This window comes from Trichosurus vulpecula, chromosome 6, assembly GCF_011100635.1.
Source record: "Trichosurus vulpecula isolate mTriVul1 chromosome 6, mTriVul1.pri, whole genome shotgun sequence".
Taxonomy (NCBI): domain Eukaryota; kingdom Metazoa; phylum Chordata; class Mammalia; order Diprotodontia; family Phalangeridae; genus Trichosurus; species Trichosurus vulpecula.
Window position 1 is genome coordinate 225,861,694 of NC_050578.1, and position 12,425 is coordinate 225,874,118.

The 12,425-nt window shown below is 46.3% G+C and overlaps 1 protein-coding gene across 6 annotated transcripts in view; it reads right to left on the reverse strand.

The window, feature by feature from the left end:
• The window catches only part of DENND2B (DENN domain containing 2B), a 207,127-nt gene that overhangs the window by 49,980 nt on the left and 144,722 nt on the right, over positions 1 to 12,425 (reverse strand). For 5 of the 6 annotated variants that reach the window (XM_036764023.1, XM_036764020.1, XM_036764024.1 and 2 more), the window contains 2 exons: positions 5,115 to 6,359; positions 2,999 to 3,135 (listed from right to left, as the gene is read on the reverse strand). In XM_036764023.1, coding sequence (XP_036619918.1) covers positions 2,999 to 3,135; positions 5,115 to 6,359 — 1,382 coding nt within the window. Of the gene's footprint in view, positions 1 to 2,998; positions 3,136 to 3,823; positions 3,869 to 5,114; positions 6,360 to 12,425 lie in introns of those variants that run through there. The other variant, XM_036764025.1, reaches the window with a different exon arrangement.

Below are 12,425 nucleotides of genomic sequence, written 5' to 3' on the forward strand. Positions count from 1 at the left end.
CTGATGTCCTTCAGTCTTTACTAACCTTTGAGACTCCCTGCCAACGAGAGGAAGTAATGACTCTCTCACTATGGGACACCACTCACTAATCCGAGATTCATTCTAGACAGAGCTTGTCGAATTCACTCCCCTCAGGCAGTGGGAAGCCTCTTGGTTGTTGGAAAATAATGAGATTTAAAGCCGGAAGGAACCTCAGAGGTCACAGAGTATTAGGGTAGGAAAGGACTTCAGAGACCATCTAGTCCACCCCAACACCGACCAGAATCCAATCTACAATGGATCTGACCAATGGTCGCTCATCCAGCCTCTGCTCGATGACCTCTGGGGGGAAAGGATCCACTACTTGCCAAGGTGGACCACCATTTTTGCATAGCTCTAGTTGTTTCTCTTTAATCAAACCTAATTTTGCCACTTTGCGCTTTCTACCCATCACTCCCTAGTTGGGCTTCTGGAGCCATACAGATTCTTCAAAAGAGCTACCAACCATACACTTTGCCATGTCTAATGTGCTTCAAGCTAAACACTCCTGGAGTTTTCAACCAATCGATACTGAACGCTTTCCAGCTTATCAATATTCTTCCTAAAACACTGCACCCTCATACAGCACTGCAGATAGGGTCTGAGCGGGTCAAAGTACAGTGGGATTGTCCCTTCCCTTCTTAATAATGGATACTGTGATTTTCTTAATGCTGGCTAAAACGGCGGCACCTTCTGGGATTGTCGTATCACACGGCTGACCCACTGAATACCCCCTCTAACTTCACAAATGAGAAAAGGGGAGTCCAGAGTGCTTAGGACCACCCAAAGTCACACATGCTGCGGTAGTGAGAACTGTATCATACTTTAGGAAGCAATCTGAAAGTAGGGGCTAACTTTTTATTTTTTGTAACCCCAATACCTAGTATGGGTCTAAATAAACGCTTGCTAACTTGGCAGAATTTTTTAAAGTGTCTTACCCCGATTATTAATGAATGCTTGCTAACTTGGCAGAATTTTTTTTTAAATTGTCTTACTCTGACTATTAGCAAATGCTTGCCAACTTGGCAGAATTTTTTTTTTAATTCTTACCCTGACTATAGAATACTAAACAGAATGCTAAAGCTGGAAAGCCCTCTTAAAATCATCGAGTGAATTCTAGACTAATTCCTTTATTCTACAGATGATCCCTAAATAACTGCTTCTTCCTCCTACAAAGAGGAAAAAGAGAAAAGGCTTTCATTTAAAAAAATTATAGTTCTACCCTGCCCAGAAAAAAAGAACAGTTTGACCTTATACCCAGTTCACTCCCCATAGCTCACAATTGACAAATTCTTTTTATTATACGGTCAATGATACTCCAAATCCGAAGTCATTGTGTACCAGCACACATACTATCCCCCACATCCCCACCACCAGTACAGTCCCCCAATTACTTTCCTGGCCTTCTCTCAACTGTCCCTTGGTCTGGCCTACATTGTCTAGGTCCATCCTTATTCTAGCCTCCCCCAAAGATCTGTAAGCTCCTTAAGAGTCTTAGTTTTCCTACTTTTATCTCACCAGCTGGAGCTGAGGCCCAGGTACAAACGTGAACCACAGTCCCTCTCCTGGTTGTCCCTTTCTCTTATTCCTACCATCATTCCCATCCTAGGACAGGCCCTGGGTATTACCCTCAAGGGCCTATTACAATAGGTCTTTCTGCTTCTGGTGTCCCCTTCCTCCACCCTGACCTTTATTCAACCACCAGGCTAATCTCCCTTAAGCAGAGATCTGTTGACTTTATTCCTCCAGTCAATAATCTCCAAAGGTCCCCATCACCTACTCGGTCAAGTTCAAACTGCTCAGATTAGCATTCTAGGTCCTTCATGATATCGTATGATCCTACCCTTCCTATGCGATTCCATAATGTTTCTCTCCAAGAAATCAGGGCTGCAGCCAAACTGAACTACTCTGGAAAAATGCACTTAAAACAAAAATCTCTGTGTGCCTCGGTTTCCAAACTGTAAAATGAAGATAATAATAGCACCCGTCTCCCAGGGTTGTTGTGAGGCTCAAATGAGATAATATCTGTAAAGCCTAGCACATAGTAGGTCCATAATAGATGGCTATTTCCTTCACTCCCTTCTCTTGCTCGTAGCAGCAAGAGCCTAAGATCTGCCTATGACTTCTCCAGGTTTCATCTGAATAGCGTTAGGAAAAGGAAGAACACAGCTATCCTCCCTCAACCTGCCCCAGGGGAGACATAATCTGACTCAAGAAGGCCATACTCACTCAAGCCCCACTGTCCAGCGCTCCAGCCTGTCCCACCCCCAAAGTGCTGCTCCTTGTCACAGGCCTCATTAACACTGCTGCCTTTCCATCCAAGAGGCTATCACATATACTGCTCCGTTCATATAATGGCCACACACAAGTTAGTGCAATGCCTGACATATAGTAAGGAGCTTAATAAATGCACACCCCCCTCCCCTTTCCTTTAATCCTCTGACAACCCAAGAGAAAGCGGGGTTGGCGCCAGGAAACAAGAGGTGCGAATCACCTTTGGGAGGGGAAGGAGGGGCCTCCTGACACCTGGGGTTTCAGTTCCCAGAAACTTGGCCTCCTTCCTACCAGCTGCCCCACCCAGCCAGCTCCCTACATGTGTGGAAAGGTGAACCCTTCCCTCCTTCCCTAGATCCCTCTGAGGAGCAAGAGCATGGGAGGGGTCTCTGGAGCCCCCTTTCCCCTCTTAAGAACCCCTACTCTCTAAGCCTGACTCTGTCTCTCCTTCTCTCTCACACAGGTTTTATTTGCAGATAGAATGACTCCATTTGAAGCAGAGTCTGGGTCTCAGCTGAAGGACCCAGGCTTCTGAATCAGCATGAACATTAATAAAAAGAACTCGGGCGGCTTGGATCATGTTTCTGATGTCCTCTATCCCATATTCCACAGCCCTCTCCCCCTCGATCCCCAAGCTGAAACGGAGCCTCGCTGGAGGCCTCCCCACCCCGCTCAGCCTGAGCCCTTGGCTCCTCTGGGGCCTTACCCACGATGTCCTCATAGGCATTCTCTTCTAAAGTGCTCTTGGATCCGAATTTGTGCTGATTCTCAGTACCGTTCTCGGTGGGGGAGGAGGGGTACAGGGATTGGAGACTGGACGCATCCTCAAACTCAAAGGATTTTCTGTGGATTCCAAGAACAAGAGTCACTCAGTTTGGGGGGGGGGCGGTGAGAGGGATTAGGGGAGGTCCCAAGCCCACCCTGTGGAGAACACATCCAGCAGCTATGACCAGAGCTCATTTAAAAATGGAAACTTATCAAACAATTGCAAGGAAGAACCAAATCCCACCTCCCATCCCCCAAATAAAAGAAAATCATCTCTTTGGCCCTGGATCCCCTAAAGGGTCACTTTTTCTTTAGAAAAGGTCTCAGAGACCACTCCTTAAACACGTCAGGGGGTAGGGGTGGGAAGGCATAGACATGACATAAATTAAGAGAAATAACTGTTGTTCAGCAGGATGTTAAACACTCAACTGAAAAAAGGCAATGTCCATGAAAGTGGAGGCCATCCCCCATCACCACCACGTTGTTGGCAGGGGAGTTTAAGGCTAGATTCCAAGCTCCCAGGGCTAGACAAAGGTTTTCACAGCCATACTGTGGCCGTAGGTGCTTTAACGATGAATATTATATCATTCTCACATCCAGGTCAGAAAAGGCTCCACACCAGGGCACAGGACTGGTCAGGAGAGGTCAGGCAGAAGGGAGGGCACCCCATCCCCTCTTCCCACCTCCCAGGATTGTTGTCAGGAAAGCCCTGCATAGATAATATAGGGCTACATAAAGCCCTATATTATTACTATCATCGCCAAACCTTTTATATATTAGGGACCACCGGTCTTTGACAACCCTCTGTGATTTCTCTCCTCTTTGGCTAAAAAAAAAAATGCAAAAAAAGTTTGTGAGAGGTGGTCTCCCTATCTATTCTCAAAGGTCTTGTGTTTCAGAATAGGATTACTAGGTTGAAATCAGAGCTGACAGGGGGACAGAGAGGATCAGGGTGAAAACCCTTCTCCCCAAAAGTAAAGCATGATGGTGGAGGCCCAGAGGGCAGGGCATTAAAAGAAGAAAACGAGGGATGACTGGTCTTCAGAAGACAGCTAACATTATCAGTCCAGCCATACCCCAGGGAGAAAGGCACCCGTGTGTGACTGTTACACAGTCTTGCTGGTCCAACTTCCCAGTTACCTCCTTTATACCTCTGGAGGCTGAGAGCCAGGGAAGTGAGGAAGTAGAAAGAACCAAATCTGGGCCTCAGAGAAGGTAGATCTGGGGGCACTACGAGTCTAACCTGTTCAGCAGACAGACCCACTCTTCGATAAAACCGAAGCAGGTAAAATTGGTTTTCAATATTTCCCACTTCCCCCTTCCCATTCTTCTTCATCGGCATCTTCTTTCCCATCCTTCACATAGACCCCGTGACTCCATGAGTCTCCTCCTCTGAGAAGGGAGGAGCCAGATCAATGTCTTCATTCATACCAGGACTGGGCTCATCATGGGGGTAACCCCTCATAGGAGGGAGCCACATTTTTTTAAAAAGGAGCCTGCCTCAAAAGAATTAATCTCTCAAAGTAGAACTTAAGGAATTAGTGAAAAAGAGATTTGAGGTTACATAAGCAAAGGCCAATTGTGTGCCCATGGCTGACCTGACTGCAACACAAGGCTGAGCCAGAGACTAAGGCTTTCCCCATATGGATCATGAACAGAGACTGAGGGTCCCAAAACAAGCCTAGCACAGAGTCACTGAGACTGGAAAGGCCCTCGGAGTCACCTGGTCCAACTCCCCCATTTTATAAACGAGGAGGCCGAAGCCCAGAGAGGTGACCTCCCTTGCCCAAGATAACAGGAAATGGAAGAATCAGGATTTGAACCCAGGACACCTCTGCCCTCAAGTCCAGCATTCTTTACCACATCTTTTAAAAAGGGGGCCTGTTTTTTTTTTTTAACCTCACCAGATTGCTCAGGAAACAGAAAGAAGTGTCTGGTTCTTTACCAAAAACCAAGTTATCTGTTTATCTTCTGCCTTAGAAAATAAAACTGCCATAACACCCTTACAAAAGCAGCTGCCAAGCTCAGGCAGGAAGCATCGGAAGGGAGTATGTTACCTGCTCTGGGACTTGCGGTGAAAGCGTGAGTCCTTCTTGAGTCTCCTGGTAACTGGAGGGGCCGGGGTGGAGGGCAGAGGCGGGGGAGCAGCAGGTGTGGGAGAAGGAGGTAGACCATTGCTTGGCTTACTCCTGGGGGTCTTATCAGCCTCATACTCAAAGGTGCGTTTGGGTTTAGGGACAGGGTTCACATCTAGGTCCGGAGGGCTCTCGGGGAGCCCCTTGGGGGTGGGACTGCTTTGGAGTGGCTCTAGTTTGCTGAGGCCACTGCCCTCACTCTCCAGGGGTGGGCCCGCCTCGCCCCCCATCACAAGAGCACCCGCTCCACGGCCGCTGCCACTGGGGCTCCCTGCTGATTCCTCCAAGGTGCCCAGGGTACCCAGGGTGCCCAGGGCCGTGGTCTTCCTCCTTCCTCGGTCCACACTGTAGCAGCTGCTGGGGAGCTGGGGGAGCCCCCGGCCAGGCTGCTCCTTCAGGGCCTGCTCGATCTTCTGGATGCGGCTCAGCACCGCTGAACTCTCCTTGCGGCCATGGCCCTTGAGGAAGGCATTGGAATCACTGCGGCTTGGCCGTTTCTCCAGCCGGTGGCAGGAGTCCCGGTCGGGGAGCGACTCCCCTTCTTCCTCTGTCTCAGGGTATGAGCACTCTGAGAAGGTCCTGCTCATCCTCCGGAGGCCCTTGAAGTCAAAAGTCTTGTCTGAGCTGCACGGGGAGGGCAGCACGCTGGGGCAGCCCTCACTGGCTGCCCGGTCACTCTTGGAGCCCTCCCTCTTCTCCCCAAAAACATTCATTCTGGGCGAGGCCTCTCGGCGGCCTTCCCATGCTGAGATCTTCTCCCGGATACCCAGGCTGCGGGTGCCGGCGCGGCCCCGCGGGATGCTCCGCAGGCAGGCCGACGGACCCAGGGATGGCGTGCTGTGGGCGAGAGGTGGGTGGCCGGCTACCTTCTCCCCATTCTGGGCCTCCTCCTGGAGGTGCTCCTTCTGGTCCTCTCCCTTGTACGCTGAGAGTCTATTGTCCAAGCAGCCGATGCTGGCGGCCTTGACGTGGTAACTAGAAGGTCGACTGTCCAGGGGCAGCTCAGGGGGGCTGTCAGGCGAGGCTGCCTGGGGGCTCCAGTCCTTGAGGAGGAGCTGGGAGCCAGAGCCAGGAGGGGAGCTGCTGGCTGAGTTTTCACTGTGGCTGAGTGGGTAGGCAGGGCTTCTTGGTGGAGAGAGGACTGGAGGTGGAGAAACCGACTGAGACCTGAGAGTAAAGAGAGAAAAACAGTGGTATTTACTAACCAGAAACATTAATAAGCTCAGCTCCAGATCAGTCCACAGAACGCTAGATTAGGAGCCAGGCAGGAAAATGGGTTCAAACTTGGCCACTGACACTTGGTGGCCAAAGGACCTTTGCCCAGGTGTTGGCTTTCAATGACTCCCTACTTATGGGAAACACTCACAGGTCATTGTCAACAAAGAAAGTATTGGAAAATGAATTTATTGAGGCTGGGTTTGCTGATGACTAAGCTACGTGATACAGTAGATAGAATGCCAGGCCTAGAGTTAGGAAGACCTGAGTTCACATCCAGCCTCAGGCAGTTACTAGTATGTGACCATGGCCAAGTCACTTCACCCTGTTTGCCTCAGTTTCCTCATCTGTAAAATGAGCTGGAGAAGGAAATGCCAAACCACTCCAGTATCTTTGCCAAGAAAACCCCAAATGGGGTCATGGAGAGTCAGACATGACTGAAATGATGGAACAACAAAACTAGCAATTCAGAGTTTGAAACTTCTGCCATTACAGTGGAATATGCGTTTGTAGTCAGAAGACCCAGGTTCGGTTCCCACTCCTGCTCCTTACTACCTGTGTGACCTTGGCAATGGTCCTGGGCCTCTCTGAGCCTTGGCTGCCCGGTACCAAACGAGGCCACTGAATTAGATAAACTCTCCTTTTTACCCCTCATCAGAATGCTCAGGAAACAGAAAGAAGTATCTGGTTCTTTACCAATAACCAAGTTAACTGTTTATGTTCTGCCTTAAAAAATAAAACTGCCGCTCAATTCCCAACTACACCTACGATTCCCCCCAAAAAAATATCTAAGGAAAGCTGTACCAGGCATTCACTATTTAAAAATACAAACATCTGCCAGAAAGCCAGAACTCCCAAGAACACAGCTCCCAAGCCAAAGAGTTCCTTTGCTCTGCTCAGTTCCCAGGAGCACGCTGGCCCGGGTCTAACTTAGTATCTCTATAGATAGATTCCCTCAGAGACTTCATTCATATTTATTCATCCATCCATCCATTCAACAAATGAGCACCTATTACTGTACATATCACTACAGGGGGAGGGGGAGTAGAAACCTCAGCTTCCCCAGCTCTACAATGAGGGTAGTGGTAGACTAGATATTCTTGGGTTTTGGTTGACCTCCACAAGCAGTTCATTACATTAGTGTAAAATGCACCAAGCTCTCAGTCACCGAGCTGAGGAGTTAGGAAGGAGCCCAGAACTGAGGAGAGCTATGTTTGATAAAGAGAGCATGTTCATGGAGATGAGGCATTAAGGGCAGATCACCTCTCACTCAGCTTGTTTCTCTAGGAGACACACGATCAGACGATGGCCGCCCGCGGGGAGCTTCCTTCCAAAATGCTCCCCCACCTTGGTCAAGGTGAGATGGTCCTGCAATACTCCTGACCAGAAAACCCCAGCCATACCTGCTAGTCAATCATCCCTGCCACTCCTGACTGGGACTGTGTGGCCAAGTAGACGGGCGGTAGTGGGTCAGGCTGCTGTTACTGCCTGCTCACGCAGAGAGAATCTGTGTACGGGTGACTCAGAGCTTGGTTAACATTCCCTCTTTGAGGTCATAGCCCCTGGCTGCCCCCAAACAACAGGAAACTAATGTGCTTTAACTTTTTATTTTAAGAAAAGCCCAGGTCCAACAAGAACTGACCGACACATACACACACACACACACACACACACACAAAATCACACAAAGCTCTGCTAGTTGTCAATGGAGATTCAATAAATTCAACAGACATTTATTATGCACCTACTGTGTGTAAGGAACTCTATTAAGTATGAGGATAAAAAGGCAAAAAGTCAGTCTTGGCCTTTAAGGAGCTTATATGATATACACACATTACTTCACTAACTAAAGAGGCTTGCTATAATCAATAACACAATAAATGCTAGCTATTATTACTTTTACTGGAAAGCAGATGCTTTCTGGAATCGCCATCTAGAGCACATAAAGGTCACAGCCTCCTTCTACTTGTTTGAAAGAATCATAGACCCAAGAGAAGGTCATCAGGTCTAACCCCCAGACTCCATACAAAGGCCAAAATACCTGAGAGGCAGAGCTGTCTGCCCAATTAAAACAAATAACAACAACCATTTATTGATGCTCTTTTCTTTTAAAACTACCCTCACTTAACCATAACTATCCCCTGACCCCCACCCCCAAAGAAGCCTCCCTTGTAATAGATGTCTGATTCTTCAGTTTTTCCTGAAAGGATGATTTTAAACTTCCTAGTTTGCTATAGCCTGACCCAATGCAGAATTGGAGCCAGATGGTCAAAAATTCTTCCCAAAGTCCTGACATTTAAAATGCTGACATTTAACTCAGTTTCTCTCCTCTTTGGAGGATGGAGACGAAAAGATGGATCTATTCCTTCCAACATCTCTTCTCAGACCAGAAAGGCAGGACTGGTCCCTCATCAACCTCCTCCTTTTGTAGCTTCCACAATACACACATCTCTAACCAGGCATGCCTCCCAAAGAAAACCATTGGCCTCGCTCGGCCATTCCTCCCTTATCTCCTCCTAGCCTCTCCCCATGCAGTACAGATGTATTGTTGGCTTCCAAGATGGTCTTCACCCCTTCCTTATTCTATTCCTTTCTGCTGTATGCCATGGCCTAATCCCCGGCAGCTTCTGTAGGAATGCTTATTCGACTGCTCAAGGCCCAGGGAAACCTATCAGACCCATAAGCTCTTTCCATGCAGGTAATCCTGGTAGTGGGATTATGTGTTGTTAGTCATAGTCTTGGATGGTTTAGGCATTCTATCGTTTGGGTCTATGATTCAAACAAAAGCAAGCATACTGAGACCTTTGCATGCTCTAGAGATAAGGGGTCAGCAAAGCCCAGAGCTAAGAATGGTTTTCATAATTTTAAATCAATCAATAAACATTTACCAGGTGCCTACTATATGCCAGGCATTGTGCTAAGTACTGGGGATACAAAGATAAAATTTTACTGTAGAGCATGAACCATTCTTAACTCTGAAACCATACAAAAGCAGACGGAGGGCTGGATTTGGCCCTCAGGCCATCGTTTGTCAAACCCTGCTCTAGATGGTGGTCCAGAAATATAGATGAGAATTTTAAAAAAATTAAGTTAGAAAAAGACAGTTGGGATATGTTTGAAAGGGGCAGGTAGAATATGCCGAATTGGACTCAACTGGTGTTCAGTATTTCCCAGATTTACACCAGTGCAAGACTAAAAGTATCTAAGTTACCACCTAACTTCCTCATCTACAAAATGAGGAGGTTTGTCTAGATAGATGGCCCTTCTATATGTCTATATCGTCCCTTCCAGATCTAAAACACTGATCCTATCACTAAAACTAGATTTAGGCGCTGGTGGGAATGGTTACCGCTGGCCATCTTTGGAGGAAACATGAAGGCTGGCCATATATAGTGGTTAAGATGGTAACAGGGACCAGTGCCAGCCTCTGTAACTTGGCCAGAAACGTCTTAGGATGAGATTTCCAAGCATTACCTCTTTATTCTGTAAGCCATCTTATTTTATCTCTTAGTTGCTCTAAAGTACTTTAAAAAAAAGTTGAGGGGTTCGAAGGGGGAAAGAGGGGGGGCTTATCCCTATAAAGAAATGGCCCTTCAGTTTTGTGTATTAAATTGCCCCTGTATACAACCTTTGATCTGTAAAAAGATCCTTCAGAAGAGGGATTAGTATCCTTATCCCTAATCACTCATGGTTTTCAGGTAAACCAGGATTTGTTCTAAACTTAATACTCCCACAAGCTATGTAGAAAGAGTAGCTTAAAAGTATAGGGCTGGACCCCACTGAGTCAGGTCGGGTTAGACCCAAAGTTGGGAACTAACAATTACATGGCTTTTTTCACCATACCCCTAGGCTTTGGACTTGCCATTTCTTCTATCCTTATATACCTAGTAAAGCTAGGTAAAAGCTAAGTGAAGCTTTTATTTTATCTTACCTCCACTACATTTGAAAGAGAAGGGGCTGGCTCTCCTGGTCCCCCAAACCCTAAATATGGTGGGGGTATACAAGACCCTCAGAAGGAAGAGGAATGCCTCAGGGAGGAGGAACTGTCTGGCTTGGACGAGAAGCCAGAGAAACACATGAAAAGCATGATAAGAAATCTGGCCAAGCTTGGGGTTGATCTCATGAAACACAGAGAAAACACCTTGATAGGCTAAAACATTAGGCCATGCCTAATTAAGATGAAATTTTATAATGATAAATGTAAAGTCTTATATTTGGGTTCAAAAAGTCAATCTGACAAGTCCAAGATGAAGGAGGCATAGCTGACTACATAGTGGACTACAAACCCAACATGAAGCAACAATATGATATGGTGAATATTCTTTGACTCAGCAACATCACTGCGAGGAGTATAGACCTAGTGGTAATCTTCAAAGAGATCAAAGAGAGATGAAAAGAATCCACATGTACAAAAATATTTATAGCAGCTCTTTTTGTGATGAAGGAATCAGAAGTTGAGGGGCTGCCTCAAAGTTGGGGAATGGCTGAACAAGTTATGGTATATGATTTTGATGGAACACTATGGTGCTATAAGAAATGAGCAAGATGGTTTCAGAAAAACCTGGGAAGACTTATATGAATTGATGAAAAGTGAAATGAACAGAAGAATTTATACAAAACAAATATTATAAGGACAAACAACTTTGAAAGACTTAGGAACACTGATAATTGCAATGATCAATTGAATACCTTAGGACTCATGTTGAAACAGACTACTTCCACCTGATAAAAGAGATGGGCTAAAAGTGCAGGCTGAGATTTTTTTTTTTGGACATAGCCAATGAGAGAATTTGTTTTGCTTATTACATGTTTTTGACAGAGTTTTTATTTTCCTTTCTTTCTCATTTAGGGGTGGGAAGTAGAGAAAGCAGATTTTCACTGAACAGAAGAAAATAAAATTTAATTTAAGAAAACAATATATATGGAAGAGCAAAGAAAGCTAAAGCCATCTTTGGGTGCATTAAGAAAGACATAACTTCTAGGACTAAGGAGGTGACAGTCCCAATGTATTCTATTCTGGACCCTATCTGGACTATTTTGTTCAACTCTGAGCGCCATATTTTAGAATCGAGCTCCAGACTGTCCAGAGGAGGGCAGCCCAGATGGCGAAAGGCTTCAGAGTTCATGCCACATAAAGATCTCTGAAGGAACTGGAGGTGTTTAGCCTTGAGAAAGAAAAGACTTAGCATGGGACAAAAAGTTGAAAGACTATCCCACAGAAGAGGGATCACACTTGCTTTTCCCAGCTCCTCTGTGCAGAACTGGGAACCAAGTTTCAAAGAAGGAAATTAAGGGGCTGCCCTTTTGTTTAAAAGGTTGTTTTAAAGAAGAACTTTCTAACAATTTAGAGCTAGCCCAAAGTGAGACCAGACCAGTAGTAGGTCGTGTTCAAAAAAAGCTGACTGACCACTTCTTAGGTACATATCAAAAGGAATTCTTGCCTCAGTATAAGCTGTACTCTCCCTTCTTGGTCCTATCCATGGGGAGGGGCTGCCAATCTGCCCAAGTTGGGTACGGCTACCAAAACCACCGAAATCATTTTGCCAACACAAACATTTAGGCTGCTTATTGTCACCCAGGAAGAGAAACTCTAGCTGAGCTAGTAAAAAGCCAACAGGTATTAAATAATATCCATCATGCTCAGTGATTGGAATAGCCTAGATCCCACTGGAGAACTTGGCTGGGCTTCGACCTAACCCCTGGCAAACAGCAAGCCCCACAGGCTCAGAGGTGTCTGATTGGGGGTGGGGAGGGTTGTGGGAGTGACTTATGGGGAAAGAATATCCATGAAATAGATAACTGGTTTTCTATTTGTGTTTTTCTATGATGTCAACATGACCTTGTGGTCAAGTCAGAGAAAAAGAAGGGAGAGAAACAATCAGTCAGAAGAGATGGAGAACCAAAGGGGAAGGGGACAGAGAGAGTAAATGGCCAAGAAAGACAAAAAATGAAGATGGAGGAGAGGAACGGTGAAGGAGTGAGACAAAAGAAAGGGATAATGGAAAGGAGAACAAAAAA